Source organism: Etheostoma spectabile, chromosome 5 (assembly GCF_008692095.1).
Source record: "Etheostoma spectabile isolate EspeVRDwgs_2016 chromosome 5, UIUC_Espe_1.0, whole genome shotgun sequence".
Classification (NCBI taxonomy): Eukaryota; Metazoa; Chordata; class Actinopteri; order Perciformes; family Percidae; genus Etheostoma; species Etheostoma spectabile.
This window is the reverse complement of record NC_045737.1, coordinates 1,056,432-1,075,937: the sequence shown is the minus strand read 5'-3', so window position 1 is coordinate 1,075,937 and position 19,506 is coordinate 1,056,432. Positions and strand designations below refer to the sequence as shown.

Genomic DNA, 19,506 nt, shown 5'->3' with positions numbered 1-19,506 from the left:
ATTGAAAGACTCTTGGCTGGCTACAAGAAGCGTTTCCAACCTGTGGTACTTGCCAAAGGGGGAAGTACAAGGTATTAACTCTGCAGGGTGCCCAAAGTGTTATTTTGCAAGTGTAAATGATGGAAATAAAATCTAACTTTTTGTGACATATTATAAGGATGTCTAATCTGTCATTTGATGCCTTTTGGATATTTTTACATCTTCTTTATGCACATTAATCAAATGTTTTACCTGGGGTGCCCAAACTTTCAAGCCCCACTGAAGTTGTGCCAAGAGAAATCTCAATCATTCCCATCAGCTGAGACGGAGAATGTAGGTATATGTTAGGAGATAACATAGGTACAGTCTAATTATTGATAACTAACATGCTAGTTAACATTAGTAATTAAACCTAAACAGCTAATCTAAGACAAAACTGTCTGCGTACTTCTTCTGACAATACGTTGATTTGTTGACTATGCAATAGTAATTCGCGCGGTTATGATGCAATATTTAGCCTATTCTTACAAAAACGTCTGCTACGGAGCCATAACGTGAGATACAAGGTAATGGAGCCTTTTATACATTGTCGTGTTTCTTTAGAAATAAACAATGGACAAATAGAATCTTGAAACGCTTCAGATGTAAAGTTATTTGCTGTCAAAGTGGCGCCAAAATGAATGGGAATCAATGGGATGCTAACTGCTGGTGATGGCTTTGTAGCATTAAAATGGCGCCATGGGTGCTTCGCTTAGAGAGGAGAGGCTTACCCCCTTGTAGACGCTCTAGAATCATGCACGATGAGAAACAAGACCAAAGTATAATATTGGAGTGGCTTTTCAAAGATGGAAAGAGCAAGGATTTTAAAAGGCGCCAAAGTTGCCCGCTTTCTTCTCTAAAGGTAATTCTGTCTATTTGTGTAAATTCAAAGTTTTACAGTTGCTACTTGCTTGGCTAACTATAGCATGGTTGTGCATAATGCTAGAACGACATCTAGGATACTTTTCCTTGCGTCAATGATGAAAAAGGATTGTCTACCTTGTAAAAAAAATGTAATCATGTGTGTCGTGATTTCTGGCAGACAACTTACGTTATGTGCAGTTGTAACACAGACCAGCTACAGCTAGAACCACTGCGTGTAAACGATGGAGATACTAAGACTAATTTCGGTTTCATTGACATTTTTCATAACGCTCAGAGAAATATATTAAACAAGCAAACCTCCGTTTCTTCTCTCCTATGCTGTAAACATCACCTAACAATATTAATCTCGTACAATATACAGAATAACAATAGCACTGGTACTTTACTAAAATTAGCTTGCATATGTATGGCAACCTGATAGGCAATGTTAGCAATGAAATGGTACCAAATAACGTAAAATTACTATTACACTGGCTCACGGACGAAGTTGTCGCTAATTTAGGGTTCGGCCACCGTAGGAGTTAGAACACGCTCGGAATGGGGGCGGCTAGAAAGTGAAATTCAGTAGGTTGTCACATACAATATCACCGCTAGATGGGAAAAATTCTTACACAATGTAGCTTTAAGCCATGGGTGCTGTGCTCACTCTTTTGCTTTTTGCTTTTGCTCACTTTAAAACTATGCTGTCGCTTGCTGTGGCATTTTTATAAGCCTCACCTCAACACCAGCATCCACCTGTAGGCTCTGAGTCTACAGACCTCCAAAGGGGAAGTTATAATTGCTGAGCTCCACTCCCTCTATGCTGTGTCTTTGTTGGGAGTGATTTAGTCAGAGCCTAGATGCTAAATATCTATAAATATTACACATTCACATAAGATTCTAATCCACATGAGTTGGTTGACTGAGATATAAATCACTCAATGGCTGTGTACCACTGGAAGTGTAATTTGTGTTAACTGACCCTTTCATTTGTGCACATTTACTTTGTATGACAAAATGTTCTCATGCACACAGGACCTAAGGATCTGTCTATGTCTGTGTAACAGAGCAGTGCTTCGCAAACTTTTCTTTACATGAAGTACCCCAAAACTGACACAAATTAGACAGGGTCCCCCATCTAATAGGATTTTTGCTTTTAGATGTTTTATTGCAGAAAGTGTATCAAACCAATGACCAAAATACTCATACATTCTGTCATTGCGTTAGTTATGGATGGATTTATAGTAAATATAGTTGATTACCTTTTTGCTGTGGATCCCCTGGAACCCCCTTAAGGATCCCGGGGGTCCCCGGACCCTACTTTGGGAACCACAGTAATAGAGGGTGTGTGTGTGTGTGTGTGTATGTGTGTGTGTGTGTGTGTGTGTTTGTGTGTGTTAAAGAGCGCTGTGTGTGTCAGCAGACTGGCAGTACGCTCCCCACTCAGACTGTGCAACATCAGGATAGACGAGATCTTTGTAGGGGATGTGCAGTTTGAGGACACAGTACCTGCGATCCAAATCTGAATCTAGGCTGGGGGAGTGGTTGGAGTAGGAGCGCCACTTGTCCTGCAAGCAAGCACAAGCACACAATAGAGACCCAGATCATCAGAAATCTTGTGCCATGATCCATTATTCCTGCAGGGGGCAGCAGAAGCCTGAGTTTCTCACCTCCTCATCGCTGTCGTCTGGCTTGGGCTTCTTCTTCTCTTTCTCCTTCTCTCTCTCCTTGTCTTTTTCCTTCTCCTTCCCCTTCTTTTTATCGTCGACCTTCTTCTTCTCTTTCTCCGGAAGAAGGTCGTCCATCCAGGCCAGGTCGTGCTGGGAGAAGACCATGTCTAGCATCTTTCGGACGACCATCAGACCCAAAATCTGAAGGGTTCAACACAGAGATCCAAACATACAAAACCCTCATTTGACCTCCTATTAAATTAATTCATCTCACATCCGAGTCATGGTCTGAACATGATTTGAGTTGATGGCATTTGTAAATGACATTAATACGTAGCACGGATATGCAGAGTAAAATCAGATCACTGCCCCTCTCAACATTTACACTCTTTAAAATTTACATTAAACCTCTGTCATGTTTCTTTACATTCACTGACATCCGAAAAATCTATTTTGATATGGATTGAAAATGCTAGTTGTATCTGTACAGGAAAGATTATTTCAGTTTCTGTTGTTTTTATGCATGGACTGGATATGCATTGTTTCAGCAACAGCACATGTTGCCCACCTCTGGAGCATCTTCAAAGCATCCTGGATGCTTGGCTAGAACATTGATTTCATGGGTTTTGCTACCAAATTAAATAAAATTATCTGATCTCAGAGGATGCATTTTAAAACTTTGGGTTAAAACAAAACAACTGCCTCTCTTCCGCCACAACAACACAGGCTTCATCAAAAGCTGTGATTTTGCAAATGTGAGCATTTCATCACATACCATAACGGGGAAGATGATGGCCAAGAAGGTGGATTTGAGGGTCCAGAGCACAGCCAGACATGCAATCTGGACCAGTGTGAACAGGTGTACCTTCCTCAGAGGAACATGACGGAGGTAGGCGTAGTCGGGCTGGTGCTTGGACGGCATCATGTACAACTTAATCCGGTCCCAGAACTGTGGAGGACAATGAGACAAAGGGGGCAAATGGAAGAGAAGAGCAAAATGTCTGAATAGCACAGGTTACTAACATGCAGATATCTATGAATGATAAATCCCAAAGTATTTAGGGGGATTTGTATGCGTCACAGCTCAGCTTGCCTGTGCAGTGAGTTGGAGGAAAGTTACTAAGGACCACCTGCTTTAGCACCAACTCACTGAGCCCCAAGTTATAGGTTTTCAGACTCATTTAGACAAGATGAGTGAATCTAAATGCATCTGTAAAGATGTTATTCTAGATTTTGGTTATTATAATTAAACACCTGGCCTTAGAAGCAGACACTGACACATTCAGTACAGCCACCCACAGGTACAGTTTATGTATTCAGCCCAGGATTCAACATCTCTTGTTTCTCCCTTCCATGTAATACACACTTTTACAAAATTTGGGAGCTTAAAGCAAATTTTCCATTCTATTTCCCATGTGATTCTGTTGTCTCTGCTATCTGTAAAGACACTATGGATTATGCCTGCTTGTTTGTTTACTTGGCAGCTTTAAAAAAAAAACGCTTCCCGCCTGCTGTCAGTAATGCAATAAGTGAGATGTCCAGCCACAATAACTCAATTTATCATGACAAACAACATCAAACGCTGGCACACGGCATACCTGGATTCCACTGAGGGAAGCTACGCCCATGTAGAGGAAGACACCATACAGCACGGGCATGGGGATGAACTACAACCAGCAGGAAGGCCAGAAAACATGTTATTACAGTCACAGTTCAGAGTTTGCAACATTACAACGTTTAAGTTCTTAGATTGCTGACACAGTAGGCAGTGAAGTATGGAGTCCTAATGTGCTCAATATCAAATAAATGAACAATATGGAGAAAAGTCATCCAATGAAGAAATTGTAAAACATACACAAATGAACCAACAACTTGTGAAGCATTAGTGTACAATAGTGTTTTTTATAGAATTAATTCATTCAATAATAAAATGGTTTTATTTCAAAATGTCATTTTTCAAGTCAGTTTTTATGTCATATTGGCATTTTTCCTAATGACACTCATTTCATGTTGATTTTATTTTCATGATGTCACTTCTTAGTGTCAATTTGCCAATCCCATGTCCCTATTAAGCTAGCAACCTCAACAAATGCTACCAAATTAAGCCAGTTAGATTGAGCAACAAAACTGCCAATTTTTATTTTTATAATTTTATTTGGAAAAAGAAATATTTGTTCCTTATTTATATATTTTAGCCTATCTTTTTATATGATTATTTTATAATCTCATAGTCTCTTTTTTAATTTTTTATTTTGAACACGGGGATCCGTAGTTTAATGAACTGTATTAGTTGATTCTTGGTAAGAACAATCACTTTGGTACATTGGTCAGAATGCGTGTGACAGGACCCCAGTATAAGTTCAGCTTGACCACTAGTAAGAAAACTAATATGAACAAAAATCTGTTATATTGTTGGGAAAGCATTTGTTCAGGTCTTAGTGTAATTCTGTCATTTTTTAGCATGAGTGAGTAACCTGAATTTAGATGGCTTTGTTCTCTAATACGACCACGGAAAACATCACACAGAATAAAGCTGCTGGCCAAAAGAAACAGAACAAACACTTGAATTATCATCCACCGTACACTTCATACCTTAAGTATTGGAGCGAGGAAGATGGAGACTCCGGTGAGGGCAAACACCAAAATGCCTGTCATTCTTTGTTCTCTGTATATTGGACATTGTTAAAATATACACAAGAAACTGTCAAGTCAATTTCACAAGGCTTCTCTCTATTTCAACTACAAAGGACTTAGCCATGTGTGCCTCTTATAGTGTGATATTGCCAGTGGTAGCCTGAAGGGATTATGGTAAAGTTTTCTTTGTATTTCTGTCTCAGTTATTATATTAAATATTATTAACCAACCTGACCCCGAGGAACTGAGGCTGCTCTCCGGGAGCGCTTGACTCACTCTCCATCTTCAGAGAGTCGATGTGGGCAATGGAGATGACGGTGGCCGCGACGTACCAGGGCAGGCCCATGAAGGAGCAGGCGGCCATCAGGACGCCCACCCAGAACAGATCCAGGTGGTAGCCACAGCCTTTCTGCCAGGGAAATTTGTTTAGATGTGTCGTTTGACTGTTTTTCTGGCAGCGATGTTTTTTTCCCTTCAGAAATACATTTATTGATGAATGGATTCAACCACACAGAAGTGCAATATTTCACAGGTGGCAACATTCAATGATACCATTTTAAAATAATTATAAAAAATCCTGTGTCATCAAATAAATACGTAAGTACATTTACTCAAGCACTGTACCTTAGTACAAATTTGAGGTACTTTACTTGAGTCTGTTCTTTTGATGCCACTTTATACTTCTACCTTGTTACAATTCAGAGAGAAATACTGTACTTTAAACTCCACTTCATTAACTTGACAGCTTTAGTTACTAGTTACTTCACACATTATTTTTTGCACACAAAACACATGCAGTTTATAAAATATGATGTTTTATTATGAATTAAACTACCCAACAATATAGAGGCCTACAAGTCCAACTGAAATAAGTATCCGATTAAACAATTACGTTTAATTTAACGTGAATTGACAGAATTGTTTGGATTGTTTCCAGTTTCTAAAATGTGAGGATTTTTACTTTAGAATACATGTTCCTCATGATACTTACATACTTATATTTAAGTAACATTTTCAATGCAGGACTTTTACTGTAACAAAGTGTTTTTATGGTGTGGTATTAGTTCTTTTACTTGAGTAAAGGATCTGAATACTTCCATCACCATTGGCCCTACCTTGAGTTTGTTCTCCTTGCGGTTAACAATGACGGCGCTGATCTGCTGGTCCATGAAAATGAGGATAGTGACGAGGAGGGCAGGGACAGCGCTGGCCAGGTAAATCCACCACGGGTTCTTACCAAATGGCATCACCAGCCAGCCACGATCCGGCCGAGTTGGCTAGTGGGAGACAAGAGGCCACTTTATTTCCACAACCGAGCAGTCCAATTCCACTGAAGTACTTGAACATTTTAGACAGAAATCTGTATCTATAACACAATTGTTAAACATTTTGGGACAGACACTTTATTACTTTCTTTCAGAGGACTAGATGAGAAGATGGGAAGTTACTGCTCACTAACAAGACAATTGTGCAGCAATAGCCCCTCTTAAAACTACAGGGTTCTAAGCAGACTTTTTATTTTATTTTGTACCTTTGGAATGAACCTGGAAAGATGTTTCTACCTGTTTCCTGCGTTCATGTGCGATCCTAAAATAAGCTAAGTGTCTCCTGGCTCAATCTTCATATTTATTGGGCAGACATAAGAGTGGTATTAATATTCTTATCCAATTCTCAGAAAAGAGAGCAAAAAAGAGTATTTCCCAAAATGTAAAGCTGTTTCTTTACAGTATGTCATCCAGCCTGGGAGAGCATTGGTTTGTTAACCCAAAACAATTAATGACCGTGATTTGCTTTAGATTGTAATGTCAAAAAAAATGCATTTCATTAAAAGCTAATTTAATCTTGATTTGAAAAGAGCTTAAAAAAAGTACTTTCTGTACCTTAAATTCTGTGGGGACGATTAATTTGGGAGTTTTGAGTCCCATCAACATATCAAGCCCCACAAACGTCATGATGGACATGAAGATAGAGAAGTCACTGATGAGTTTCCTCAACTGGTGCCACAGACAGAGGGAAACATAAATGAGTAACAGCATTTATTTGCAAAACTGAAATCAGAGACAAGATCTGATGCAACTTATATATATTTTAAAAAGCTGAGCCGGTACAGGCTTCACTCCAGTCAAAGTATCATCACTGTGTCTGAAAACAGAAGGGAACAGCTTTGTTTGTCTGTTTGACTATTCACTTCCTGTTATATATCAGACACAGAACAGATGTCAGCAGCAGTGCCATGTTGGGCCTGAGGATATTGTACCAACATGGCTCTACAGTCAAAAACAGGTCACTGTGCTGCTTAAAAGTACATTCATTTACGAAAGGGACATTCAGTGGGCCATCTGTCTGAAAAAGTGCCACATGACTAGTCTTAAGTCTAAAAATGAGCTTGGTACAAATTTTGTATACATAGTATCTCCAACTGAAACGTGAAAAGTCATTTAAAAACCCTTAAAACACTTTTGGAAACATACTTAAAAATTTGGCACATGTTGCACTGTTGTTTTCATTATAGTGTACGACTAGTACATCAGTACTCATTATGTGTTCACTGTCTGTATTTAAATTAACTTTAAGGTACCCTGCAGAGTTTTTGGCAGCTAGAGAGGCTGTTGAGATATGTTTTTGGAAAAGTGCTCCTGTTTAGTTTGTCTGTCTGTGAGTCCATGTGTCCGGCTTTGAGGAACAATAACAAAGAAGTCCCCCCCGGCACGCTAATGTACGGAAGGACACATGGAGAAGGACACTGTGTACTATCATTCAACATACTTTTGTGGGAATGGACTACGGCTGACCCCTGAATGTGACATGGCCAATATTAATACACCGTATCTAAGCAATCTAAGCAAACACAATAAAGTTAAAAAAAAAAACAAAGCCAAAAAAACTAAGCTCCAGCTGTGTGCAGCTGCGGCCGTGGAGCTCAGGGCCACGTTCAGACAAAATGCAGCAACGCGGTTTTTAAAACTGAAACGGGGGTGCGTTGAACCCCCGTAAACCACAAGTTTACAGACAGGTCTCTGCTGATTGGGTATCACCTGTGACACAGCCAAAAACAGACAAAAAAGACAAGACTAAAATGTAATAAACTATTTTTGTTGCCTTACACCTTGTCTTCTTGGGGCGGCTTTGGCTCAGTGGTAGAGCGGTTGCCTGCCAATCGGAAGGTTGGTGGTTCGATCCCCGCCCCTGCAGTCATTGTCGAAGTGTCCTTGGGCAAGACACTGAACCCCGAGTTGCCCCTGGTGCTGCGCATCGGAGTGTGAATGTGTGTGAAAGTTTATCTGATGAGCAGGTGGCACCTTGTACGGCAGCCCCGGCCACAGTGTATGAATGTGTGTGTGAATGGTGAATGTTTCCTGTAGATCTATATAAATACAGCACATTTACATTTACATCTTCCCCTGCCTCTCTCTCAAACACAGACAGACTTGGTCCATTTTGAGTATTGGATTTTAAATATTACCTAATATTCGCTTTATTCCAGTTATTTCCTTGACCTCCTAGCAAAACAGTTTCTAGCATGTTAAATCATTTATTCTTTATTTTTGACAATACAGCACAGCTCTAATGGCACGTCCTTGGCAGCTGGAGTTATATTTTCTCATATTTTCAGGTCCCTTTATGTCACTACTGACACTGCTAGAAAAGGGGTTATGTTTTGGTCTGCTAAGTTCTGACAGCAGGGCTTGAACCTTTGAGGTTTCTTTTTTACTATTTGGAAACTTTTTTTAAATAAAACTTGCCTACAAAATAGAGCAGAACAGACACCTTAATAAAGCGTTGGGTCGAGTTGTCTTGAAATGGGCGGGGCTTTAACCGGTTTGATCAGAAATGTTATATTTATGTGATTAGAAACTATTTTCCGTGACAAACATCGAGCTTCAGATCAATGGTGTTGTCATGGTAACAAACAAACTATATAGGCCTACAGTATATAACAAGTTGTGCAACAATAAATACAACAATGTGGTTGCAATTATTAAGTACATTGTAATGAACAAGAGTTTTCATACTCAATAATATAACTTTCTTTTTTTAAACTCGGTAATAATTTTTTGGGGGGTTCTTTTTTATTTCACAGGTAGGTGGAGTGTGTGTGTCTGTGATGAGTAAGAGTAGAGCGAGAGAAGAGGGAGAGAGAGAGAGAGAGAGAGAGGAGAGAGAGAGAGAGAGAGAGAGAGACAGAGAGAGAGAAAGAGAGAGAGAGAAACAAAGGAGAGAGGGGGGCGGGGTTGGAATGTGTTTGTGTGTGTATCTTAATTTGTAATATTATTTATTTATACCGCAACTGCCTTTATTTTTTTGTATAAAACACAGCAAGAAAGTTTCAGACACTCAAAAAAACTGGTAGGACCGCAGCAGTTTAAGAAAAAAAAAAAACTCCGACGGCAGAGATGCAACGCGAGTCACATTCTACCAACACCATGTCTGAACAAACCCCACGCTTACCAAAAGTCTCCGGGTTACTAGGTACTAGTTTGAACTGAAGTATAAAACAAACCTGAAGCTGAAGAAACCCTAAATGTTAACAGAAAAGCCCCGGTGACCTGAGAAGAGAGCTGTTCACTTCTCCGTGTCCTGAGCGTGTGTGAGAACAGCCGGTGGGACACAACAACAGGAAGAATCTTTGTGTGTAGGGAGGGACGCTGGGACTAGCCTATCACAGAATAGTGTAGGGGAGGGACGCTGGGACGAGCCTATCACAGAATAGTGTAGGGGAGGGACGCTGGGACTAGCCTATCACAGAATAGTGTAGGGGAGGGACGCTGGGACTAGCCTATCACAGAATAGTGTAGGGGAGACGCTGGGACTAGCCTATCACAGAATAGTGTATTGGAGAGGCGCTGTGACTAGCACTGTGACTAGCCTATCACAGAATGGAGACACAGTCAGTGGAGACTTATTCAATCCGAGTACAGATATTGACTCGTATTACTCGCATAATACTTGTACTCGGCAAAAGTGCTTTATCCGTACCGGATACTCGTTTCAGCCGAGTATTCGGCTCATCCCTAATTAATGATCAAGTCCTCGTGAACAGGTGGCTGGAAATGAGCAACATACTACAAGTTTGTGTAGTCAAGAGTCTAGTGAGTCCAACTTGGAACACTCAAGTGTGATATAGGAAAAAACTTTAATACGGCCACACAGAAGTATGAATATTTTGGCTTAGGATAAGAATACAAAAAGGTTCTCGCATTAGCCCCAATTAGTTTTGGTGAGAAACGCTAAATGTAGGCATAACTTTTGTTTGTTAACCCAAAGGCTCTTCGGGGAACCTTTGAATTTAACTGGATTGCACTTATCCCTCAAAGCATTTTGTAACTTTGTTGTTGTTGATTAAATAAGATACACAGATAGATTGACAGATAGCTTTGTCACCTTAGTGGGGAAGTAGCGGCTGAACTTGAACTTCTTGAGGGTTACGGTCATGGAATAGGTACCGAAGAAAAGGATGAAGGACATGAGGGCCAGATCAGGGACAAACTTGCAGGACTTTCCCACCAGAGAGCCTCCGTACTTCAGACACTCCTTTTTGCTCAGCTGGCTCCAGTCCAGGCCTGTGACATTTAACTGGGATGGTGGGTGCCAGTGTTGGGGAGACAGGAGAGGATGAAGAAGAGTGAAATATTTTGACACAGACATATACCTTTGAATTTAACTGGATTGCACTTATGTTTTCCCAACAACATTTGTTTTAAGGGTAAACCTGCTAAAAATTGCCCATAGATTACTCTCCCAATGCCAAAGGAAATGAGTGCATATCTGTGCAATATCATAAACGCGCCAGAAAGGGTTAACCTTTCCTGCTACAGCGTTCCAACACTGCAAAACTGCAAACTCTCCAGTACATTCACTTGGTATCTTCGTTAAAAAACTTAAACTCTCCTCGGCTCCTAGGCCGATCGCTGGGCATTTACCATCACTCTTTCACACTCTTTCTTTAACCCTGACCCTAATCCAAACCGTTACACACTCCCCAGACAACGCTGTTTCTATGTCTCCATCACTGCCAATCAGAGCTGGATCTGATAAATACCCGTGCCTACTGTAGAGTCATTTGTCCCGGGAAAGAAACCCCATTGAAACTTTGCCACTGCAGACAAAAGCCACATGTTAGTGGGTGTTAGTGGGGTTTTTTGGCCAGTGGGAAAGGGGATAATAAGGGGTAATAGAGGAAAATGTAAACAGGGACAGAGTGGCGTCAAAGATGTGAAGTTATAACCCAGAGTCAGAGAGGAGGATGGGATAGATAGAAACAAAGGAGAGGAAGAGGAGAGCAAAGCAAGAGCAGCGATCATACCTGGGTTGGCTGTAAACCAAACATTTTGTTGTTTCTAACAATGCTGTCAACTGGGCTTTAAAACACCCCCTGTAGTTCATTTGATGAAATGTTTCTGACCCTTTCATGAAACAGCTTGAAATACAATGCACTAAAATACCCAAAAAATGAAAAAGAAATGGAATGAAAACAAACACTTACCCCAGAGACACTAGAGCTGTTATCTGGCATTGGAACTAAATCATTGAAGATCATTCCAGTCACTGTTTATGAATGGGAGAGAAAAGGCCAGAGACAGGGGGGTAATGTGACAGAAAAAGAAGAGGGGGTGAACATGATGAGGATACAGCAGTTGGACATTGTAGAGAGCACTCCGAGGCCTAAGATGACAAACAAAGAGGTACTCACTTGCAAGAATCAGCAGCCAAATGGTTTGTGCATGGCGAAAACATACAAGAGACAAATCAGTTACAGAAATCAATGTCAACTGTAAATCACTGCCAATTTCAAAAATAGTTAAGAGGTTAGTGAAGGAACTGATATGTCTTAATGATTTTCAGAAAAATAGAGGAAGTTGGTAATCATCATAGATAGCAACAGCCCAACCAATACAGGTTACAGATATTTGATGTACTTGAGATATTGGGACTGTTTATAACAATCTGACAGTGATATATACAATACACAACTTATCTTTTACATACAGTAACCACAGATAAAAGCAAAAACTCAATTAGAAACAACTAATTCACATTTTTGACACAACCTAACCTTACATATTGTTTGCCTAAAATGGCTGTAAGACACACCTGTTTGAGATATGGGTTGATCAAAGTTACCTTGTTATGCGGCACTAAAGTTGCGAGCAGGAATCCATTTTACAGCTCAATAATGCAACAACATCTCAAGCTACAACATTAGCTGCTGACAAACAATCCATTGAAAAGCTTCATCGTGATGGATTCATATCCACAGGACAAGTAATGAGCAAACATGGGTGATCATGTAAACGATGTTTGAGATTTGGTAATTTCTTGCATTGAAAGGCTTGCCATTCTGCTTCTCAGACGTTGAAGCGTTCACCAATAGGGACAGTTTTGTTTGTGCTCACTGTGATGGATTTCAAATGTCTCTGCATGCTGATATTGAAGCATAGTGAAATGAGCTGAAACCAATGGCAGGAAATGATTTCATTAACTTATGGTATGTTCTGGAAAATGGCAGTGTATATGTAATTAGTCCCTAATTATCAGCAGAATTTGATTTGGAAAAATAAGGTTACCACCCTTAATTAATGACAACTGGACTCTTCTCAGTTCAAACTCTACATTGTTACTTAGGCTAATAAGATCAATGTTCTTCACAATAACGGTTTGATAAACTGAATACAGGTGGTTTTAGTCTCTTCTACAACCTGCCTGTGTCATCAGGCTACTGAGCCCAAAAAGAGCCACTCGTAGTCACAGATAACCCCCCTTGCATATCCCTGAGTCAAGGGTTGAACTCACTCAGGTTTGGAGCCAGGCATTCGCACTTGTAAGTGGTGACGTAATCGGGCTTAAAGTCAGTGTTGATGGGGTAATACTTGAAGGAGCCCACCATCTTCTTGATGGCATCAGAGATGAAGATGAAGGAGATGAGGCTGGAGAAGCCCTCCTCAGTGAAGCGTGTCATGTATTTAATGATGTAACTGGCATCTGTAGCTACCAGGAGGAAACACTGCAGGCAGGAGTGCATGCCGATCCACAGACGCAGCTCCATGTAATCTATGCCGTTGTTTCTTTTGGAAGTGAGGAGTAAGAGAAGCATGGTGATACACCGATGTAGGGAATTTATGAATACACCCAAAACAAACATATCCAATGCTGCTCTTCTGCACTATATATTGCCTTGGTAAAAAGATTTCACAAATGCAATAACTAATTTTTACTAGTTTGACCGTTGGCCTATCAAAATGCTCATGGGGTTAGTTTTTTGGAATTATGACGTATGACATTATACAGTCACGTAGTTAGCAGCATATATAAGAGTTTTTTTACACTTTACTTAATAATCGCTGGTAGAAATGTCTATTTGTTATCTTTACATGTTAAAGATTATTCTTTTAATTGTTTTGAAATCAAAGATCAGAATCCTCTAGTAGCCAGACAATTAAAGAAAAGATCAATTTAAATTGAAGCCTTAAGGGAATAAAAGCTAGACAAAACAGTGTATAGACTTTGATACCCGTCTGTGTTGTGTTTTTCTATCTAATAGGATTATCAAATGATCCTCTAAATGAAATTAAAGAGGGTGTCTACAGTACTCATTATATCCAACACTATTGTTTGGCTCTAAAGAAGCTCACTTGCTGAATTCAAACAGGAGCTTCTCGAAGATGAGGATGGGTCCAGTGGAGCTGAGGATGATGAGGGGCTGACCACTGAAGAGACAGAAGACTGAGCCAGCCAGAGCTGTACCCAGGAAACTCTCCATCACACCCTGGTGGAGAGTGAGGGGGGGAGACAAACACATTTGGTGGAATATATATATATATATATATATATATATATACACTGTATATATGCTGTATATATAATGTATATGTTGTGGTATTGAAGAAGTCAGTAAATCAAACTTCAGATGAGAAGAAATAAGTAACAATAAAACAAAGGAGACGTGTGTGTGTGTGTGTGTGTGTGTGTGTGTGTGTGTGTGTGTGTGTGTGTGTGTGTGTGTGTGTGTGTGTGTGTGTGTGTGTGTGTGTGTGTGTGTGTGTGTGTGTGTATGTTGATGGGTGTGTGGTGGGAGTGGCTTCTGTATATGTTGAATTTAACTTGACAGGGAGAGGAGTGAATGCCATCTGAAATGATTCCTGATCTGATGCAAAATCACAATAAACTAAACATACTTGGACTTCACATTGCAGTAGAGCCTGAGACATATTTATGCAGCCAGATACTATCTGGCAAGCAGAATTTCCTATTGGAGGCAGTGACATCACTGTTTGATGAAATGAATGATGATGTTTTGTAGTTTTTGCTCAGTTGTCCCTGTATGAAAACCCATTCAGATGACTGACATGCTGAAGTAGATAGTATTTAATTCAGCACAAACATAATTAAAAACAGGAAAACAGTGTCCTTTGTATGACAAACTAGCAGTGCATAGGTAATCTAACCTGATAAATATGACACACAAATTACACTTGAACTTCCTGAGCTGCCATCAGCTGATTTTAATCTATGGTTGCTACTTGCCTGTGTGCTACAGCAATAATCTAGGGATGTTTTGGCTAGGGCTGGGTACTGAATTCAATACTTTTTAGGCAACAAATGAATTGCCTCTAAATTATCAAGTATCACAAGATGCCTCACCATTCAATACCAAATTTCAATACTTAAGGAGTAAATCTCATTAGAGTCAGGGAGCCAATAAGCATACTGCATGCTTCTACCAAGATCTACTCATGTTTGTGATTGGCTGTTGGCTAATGTTACACGTCACAGAGGCAGACAGGGAAACTCCACATTACACAGGAGCTAAAAAAAGAAAGAAAAAGGATTTGTGCCATAATGTGTGATGTTGTAATTTCTTTTATACAATTGGCATCAAAAAAAGTATTGTTTAGGAGCCGGTATTGAAGTAATATATTGGTACTGGTACCGGTACAGACGATATGGTATGAGCCATTGAGGTAGAGATGGAGTGACCCTGCCCAGAGGAAGCCCGGGGCCCCTGTCTGGAGCCAGGGCTTGTCAGCGAGTGCCTGGTTGCCGGGTTTACTACGGAGCCCGAATGGACACAGCCAGAAAAAGCTACATGGCACCCCTCTCTCAATCCCATGGGCCCACCACCTGTGGGAGGAACCGCTGGGGTCAGGTGCGCTGCCACATGGGTGGCGGTGAGGGTCAAGGGCCTCGACAGACTAGTCCCGGGAAGCAGAGGCTGGCTCTGGGGACATGGAATGTCACTTCTCTGTGGGGAAAGGAGCCAGAACTTGTGCGGGAGGTGGAGCGCTACCAGTTAAATCTGGTGGGGCTTACCTCCACGAACAGTCTCGGTTCTGGAACCATACTCCTGGATAGGGGTTCTTCTCCGGAGTTGTCCAGGGTGTGAGGCGCCGGGCGGATGTGGGGATACTCACAAGCCCCCAACTGAGCGTTGCTGCGTTGGAGTTCACCCCGCTGGACGAGAGGGTCGCCTCCCTACGCCTGCGGGTGGTGGGGGGGAAAACTCTGACTGTTGTTTGTCCACCAAACAAGACTTTGGAGTATTTGGCCTTTTTGGAGACCTTGAATGGAGTCCTGTATGGGGCTCCAGTGGGGGACTCCATAGTTCTGCTGGGGGACTTCAACGTACACGTGGACAATGATGGAGATATTTGGAGAGGCGTGATTGGGAGGAATGGCCTCCATGATTTAAACCAGAGTGGTTGTCTGTTGTTGGATTTCTGTGCTAGTTATATATTGTCTATAAAAAACACAATGTTTGAACATAGGGATGCTCATAAGTGTACTTCATCTGATCCGAGGCCATATGTTTTGGACACTCGGGTGAAGAGAGGGGCGGAGCTGTCAACTGATAACCATCTTGTGGTAAGTTGGGTCAGGGGGTGGTGGAAGACCCTGGACAGACCTGGTAAGCCCAAACGGTTAGTGTGGGTAAATTGGGAACGTCTGGGGGAGGGCCCTGTCCGATGGACTTTCAACTCACACGTTCGGCGGAGCTTTTTGTGCATCCCTGTAGAGGCTGGGGGCATTGAACTTGAGTGGACAATGTTCAAATTTTCCATTGCTGAAGCTGTGGTGGGGAGCTGTGATCTTAGGGTCTTAAGTGCCTCAAGGGGCAGTGACCCACGAACAACCTGGTGGACACCGGTGGTTAGGGAAGCCGTCCGACTGAAGAAGGAGTCTTTCTGGGATATGCTATCCTGGAGGGATCCAGAGGCAGTTGCAAGGTACCGGAGGGCCCAAAGGGCTGCAGCCTCTGACGTAAAAGAGGCAAAGCAGCGAGTGTGGGAGAAGTTCGGAGAAGACCTTTCCGTCGGCACCAAGGTGCTACTGGAAAACCACTTCAGGAGGGAGAAGCGGGAAATCATCTGAGCTGTGTACAATAAGGATGGGACGTTGTTGACCTCAACTGAGGAGGTAATAGAGCAGTGGAAGGAACATTTTGAGGAACTCCTAAATCTAGCTAATACACCCTCTATGGTAGAAGAAGAGCTGGAGGATATTGGAGGATTGTTCTCAATTTCCCTGGTGGAAGTTGGTGAGGTACTTAAACAACTCCACAGTGGCAAAGCACCAGGGATTGATGAGATCCGTCCAGAAATGCTGAAAACTCTGGGTGTGGAGGGGCTGTCTTAGTTGACACACTCCTCACATTGCGTGAAGGTCTGGGACGGTGCCTAGGGAGTGGCAGACAGGGGTGGTGGTTTCCCTCTTCAAAAAGGGGGACCAGAGGGTGTGTGCCAATTACAGGGGTATCACACTTCTCAGCCTCCATGGTAAAGTCTACTCCAAGTCGAACCTCCGGTTGGAGAGGAAGCAGGTGGATTCCATCCTGGTCGTGGAACAACAAATCAGATCTTCATTCTCGCAAGGAGATACTGTGGGAGGTGCCGCGGGAGTATGGGATGAGGGGATCCTTTCTCAGGGCCATCCAATCTCTGTATGACCAAAGTGAGAGCTGTGTCCAGGTTCTTGGCAGTAAGTCAAACTCGTTCCAGGTGAGTGTTGGCCTCCGTCAAGGCTGCGCTTTGTCACCAATCATGTTTTTAGTATGTATGGACAGGATATTGAGGAGTAGTCAGGGTGGTGACGGGTTCGGTGGGCTGGGGATCTCATCGCTTTTTTTTTTTTACAGATGATGTGGTCCTGATGGCATTATAGGCCTGTAACCTTCAGCACTCACTGGATTGTTTCGCAGCCGAGTGTAAAGTGACTGGGGTGAGGATCAGCACCTCTAAATCTGAAGCCATGGTTTTCAGCAGGAAACCGATGGAGTGCCTTCTTCAGGTAGGGAATGGTTCCTTACCCCAAGTGAAGGAGTTGAAATACCTTGAGGTCTTGTTTGCAAGTGAGGGGACAATAGAGCAGGAGATTGGTTTGGGTTTGGTTTAACCCAGTCATTGCAGGTGTGTGAGATGAGACTCAGATTGAGAGTGTTTCTGGAGGGGGACGACCATTGAGGTTGCACGGCACGCCCCAAGTGGAAGGCTGCAAACCACACTCTACCACACAGAGAAAACTATTCTTGATTTTCCAAAACACAACTTTTGTAAATACATTTTTTAAAACCTGGACTACAACAACAAGAAAGAGGGGGGCTGGTCTGACGAGGACACCGACACCGTTAATGGGTGATTAATGTTACCGGCTAGGCTAGCTTGTAGAGGTGTTTCTTTGTGTTACCAGCCCAGGTTAGCAATTGTAACAGTATATTTACACAACAATGTTGATATTTTAAATCACATATTCTTTATATTTTAAAGCTTGATAAACAGAAGAAAAAAAAGTTACCCAAAAATGCCATTAATTGTTCAGCTAGAGACCAACAGCCTGACAGCATCTATGAAACCATCTATGTTTCAAGTGCATATCTAGGTGATAAACTAAGTTTACATAAATTGACTAAAATAAACTCACTTCTGTTCTGTTTCCTGAGTTTGGCACTCTCTCTCTGTTTTACCTGGTAGTTATCCGTAGCGTCCCCCAGTAGACCACCGAAGGTGATGGCGTTGGTGATGCAGCCCAAGTAGATGAATAGCACCGCGGAGATGGACTGAATATGGAAACCCTCATAGATATCACTAGGCAGCCATGGTAATTTTCGCTTTATGTCCAGGTACAGACCACCACAGAAGCTAATGCACGCAGACACAAACAGAGGTTAGGATAATTACAACAACAACAAAAGATCACTGCATTAGATCAGGGTTAAATAACATTTTGCATTACATATCCGGCTGTTAAACAAAACGAGGTGAAACATTGGGTGTATTGGTTCTGTTGTTTAGGCACAGCTCAAACTGGCAGACTAACACTGCTAATTTGACATTTAACCAATGCTTTTCATATTAATTATTCATAATAATATCTTCAATGCCTCTCAGAGTATTTGGTTCCTGTATCTGTCCTCAGTGTGATCTCTTTGTAGGAGACAACTGGATATGTTATGACTTTGCATTCTCCCACCAAGGATAGATGACGTGGAGCCTGACAAACAGTTGTCTAGAACGGTGTTTATCATAGCAGGTCCCAGGTCGAGACCAGAGCCTATCCAAGAGACAAGATGTCCTTTTTTAGCTAAGATAGAATGACCGGTCAAGACACTTGGACACACGAGGGGCAGATTCAGAAATACGTAGAGCTCCAACTGTCTGCCTGAGGTCCACTGATTGTTATGTTTGAGATTAAACTGGTTTCCAAACAAGGGTTGGTTTTCCTCTGGGGGCACTGCATATAAAGAAGTGGATTACTAATTGTATTTACCAGAACTGTTGCCACTTTGTTACTCTGTACATTGTGAAAGCTGTTCTCGTCATTTGATTGTTCTCTGCAGAAAACAATTAAACTCTTTCACCGAATATCTAAACTTTTAATCCAGTTTGCAGCCTGTCTTTAGCCTGTTTCTTCTTCAACCCAAATTCCTCCCTCGCTGAACAGAAACTTCCACAACAAAGGTTAATCCTTGTATTCTCAGCTACAAGGAGCGTCTTTTGAGGAGTTTAATTTGTACCCAAATAGTTTTCCCGCTTTGTCAAATGTTAATGAAGTTATATTCAAATTTAATTTCCATATGCCAGAGGCAGGTTAACTTTGATCCAAACCTCTTAGTTTGCCATGTGGCCTGGATTACCCACCGTCCAGTGAATGCCAGCTCCTCTCCAAGCTCATGCTGCACTGGCATCTCCTCGTCCTCAGCCACGCCTCCTCCTCCTCCAGCAGTCCCGTTCATCTGGCCCAGCTCGTTTAAGGAAAAAACTGACTTCCTGCAGAAAAGAGCAAGGCATGGCACAGATGGGAGTAAATTTGGGTGGTATCAATTAATTCA

At 41.8% G+C, this 19,506-nt stretch overlaps 1 protein-coding gene and 2 long non-coding RNA genes across 4 annotated transcripts in view; 2 read left to right on the top strand and 1 right to left on the bottom strand.

Annotated features, from left to right (window-relative positions):
* The window catches only part of slc4a5a (solute carrier family 4 member 5a), a 50,082-nt gene that overhangs the window by 7,121 nt on the left and 23,455 nt on the right, over positions 1–19,506 (bottom strand). The window contains exons 12-25 of one of the 2 annotated variants that reach the window (XM_032516075.1): positions 19,316–19,444; positions 18,142–18,316; positions 13,817–13,950; positions 12,978–13,249; positions 11,671–11,732; positions 10,569–10,760; positions 7,067–7,180; positions 6,302–6,463; positions 5,417–5,595; positions 5,145–5,217; positions 4,151–4,219; positions 3,328–3,501; positions 2,553–2,753; positions 2,392–2,450 (exon numbers count right to left, since the gene is read on the bottom strand). In XM_032516075.1, the coding sequence (XP_032371966.1) occupies positions 2,392–2,450; positions 2,553–2,753; positions 3,328–3,501; positions 4,151–4,219; positions 5,145–5,217; positions 5,417–5,595; positions 6,302–6,463; positions 7,067–7,180; positions 10,569–10,760; positions 11,671–11,732; positions 12,978–13,249; positions 13,817–13,950; positions 18,142–18,316; positions 19,316–19,444 (1,995 nt within the window). The remainder of the gene's footprint in view (positions 1–2,391; positions 2,451–2,552; positions 2,754–3,327; positions 3,502–4,150; positions 4,220–5,144; positions 5,218–5,416; positions 5,596–6,301; positions 6,464–7,066; positions 7,181–10,568; positions 10,761–11,670; positions 11,733–12,977; positions 13,250–13,816; positions 13,951–18,141; positions 18,317–19,315; positions 19,445–19,506) is intronic. The other variant, XM_032516076.1, reaches the window with a different exon arrangement.
* LOC116689533 (uncharacterized) lies at positions 879–1,548 on the top strand. Its single transcript, XR_004332019.1, has 2 exons — positions 879–1,148; positions 1,406–1,548. It is a non-coding gene; the product is annotated as an uncharacterized LOC116689533 (long non-coding RNA).
* The window catches only part of LOC116689541 (uncharacterized), a 22,006-nt gene continuing 8,466 nt past the window's right edge, over positions 5,967–19,506 (top strand). The window contains exon 1 of the long non-coding RNA XR_004332028.1: positions 5,967–6,058. This is a non-coding gene — a long non-coding RNA (uncharacterized LOC116689541). The remainder of the gene's footprint in view (positions 6,059–19,506) is intronic.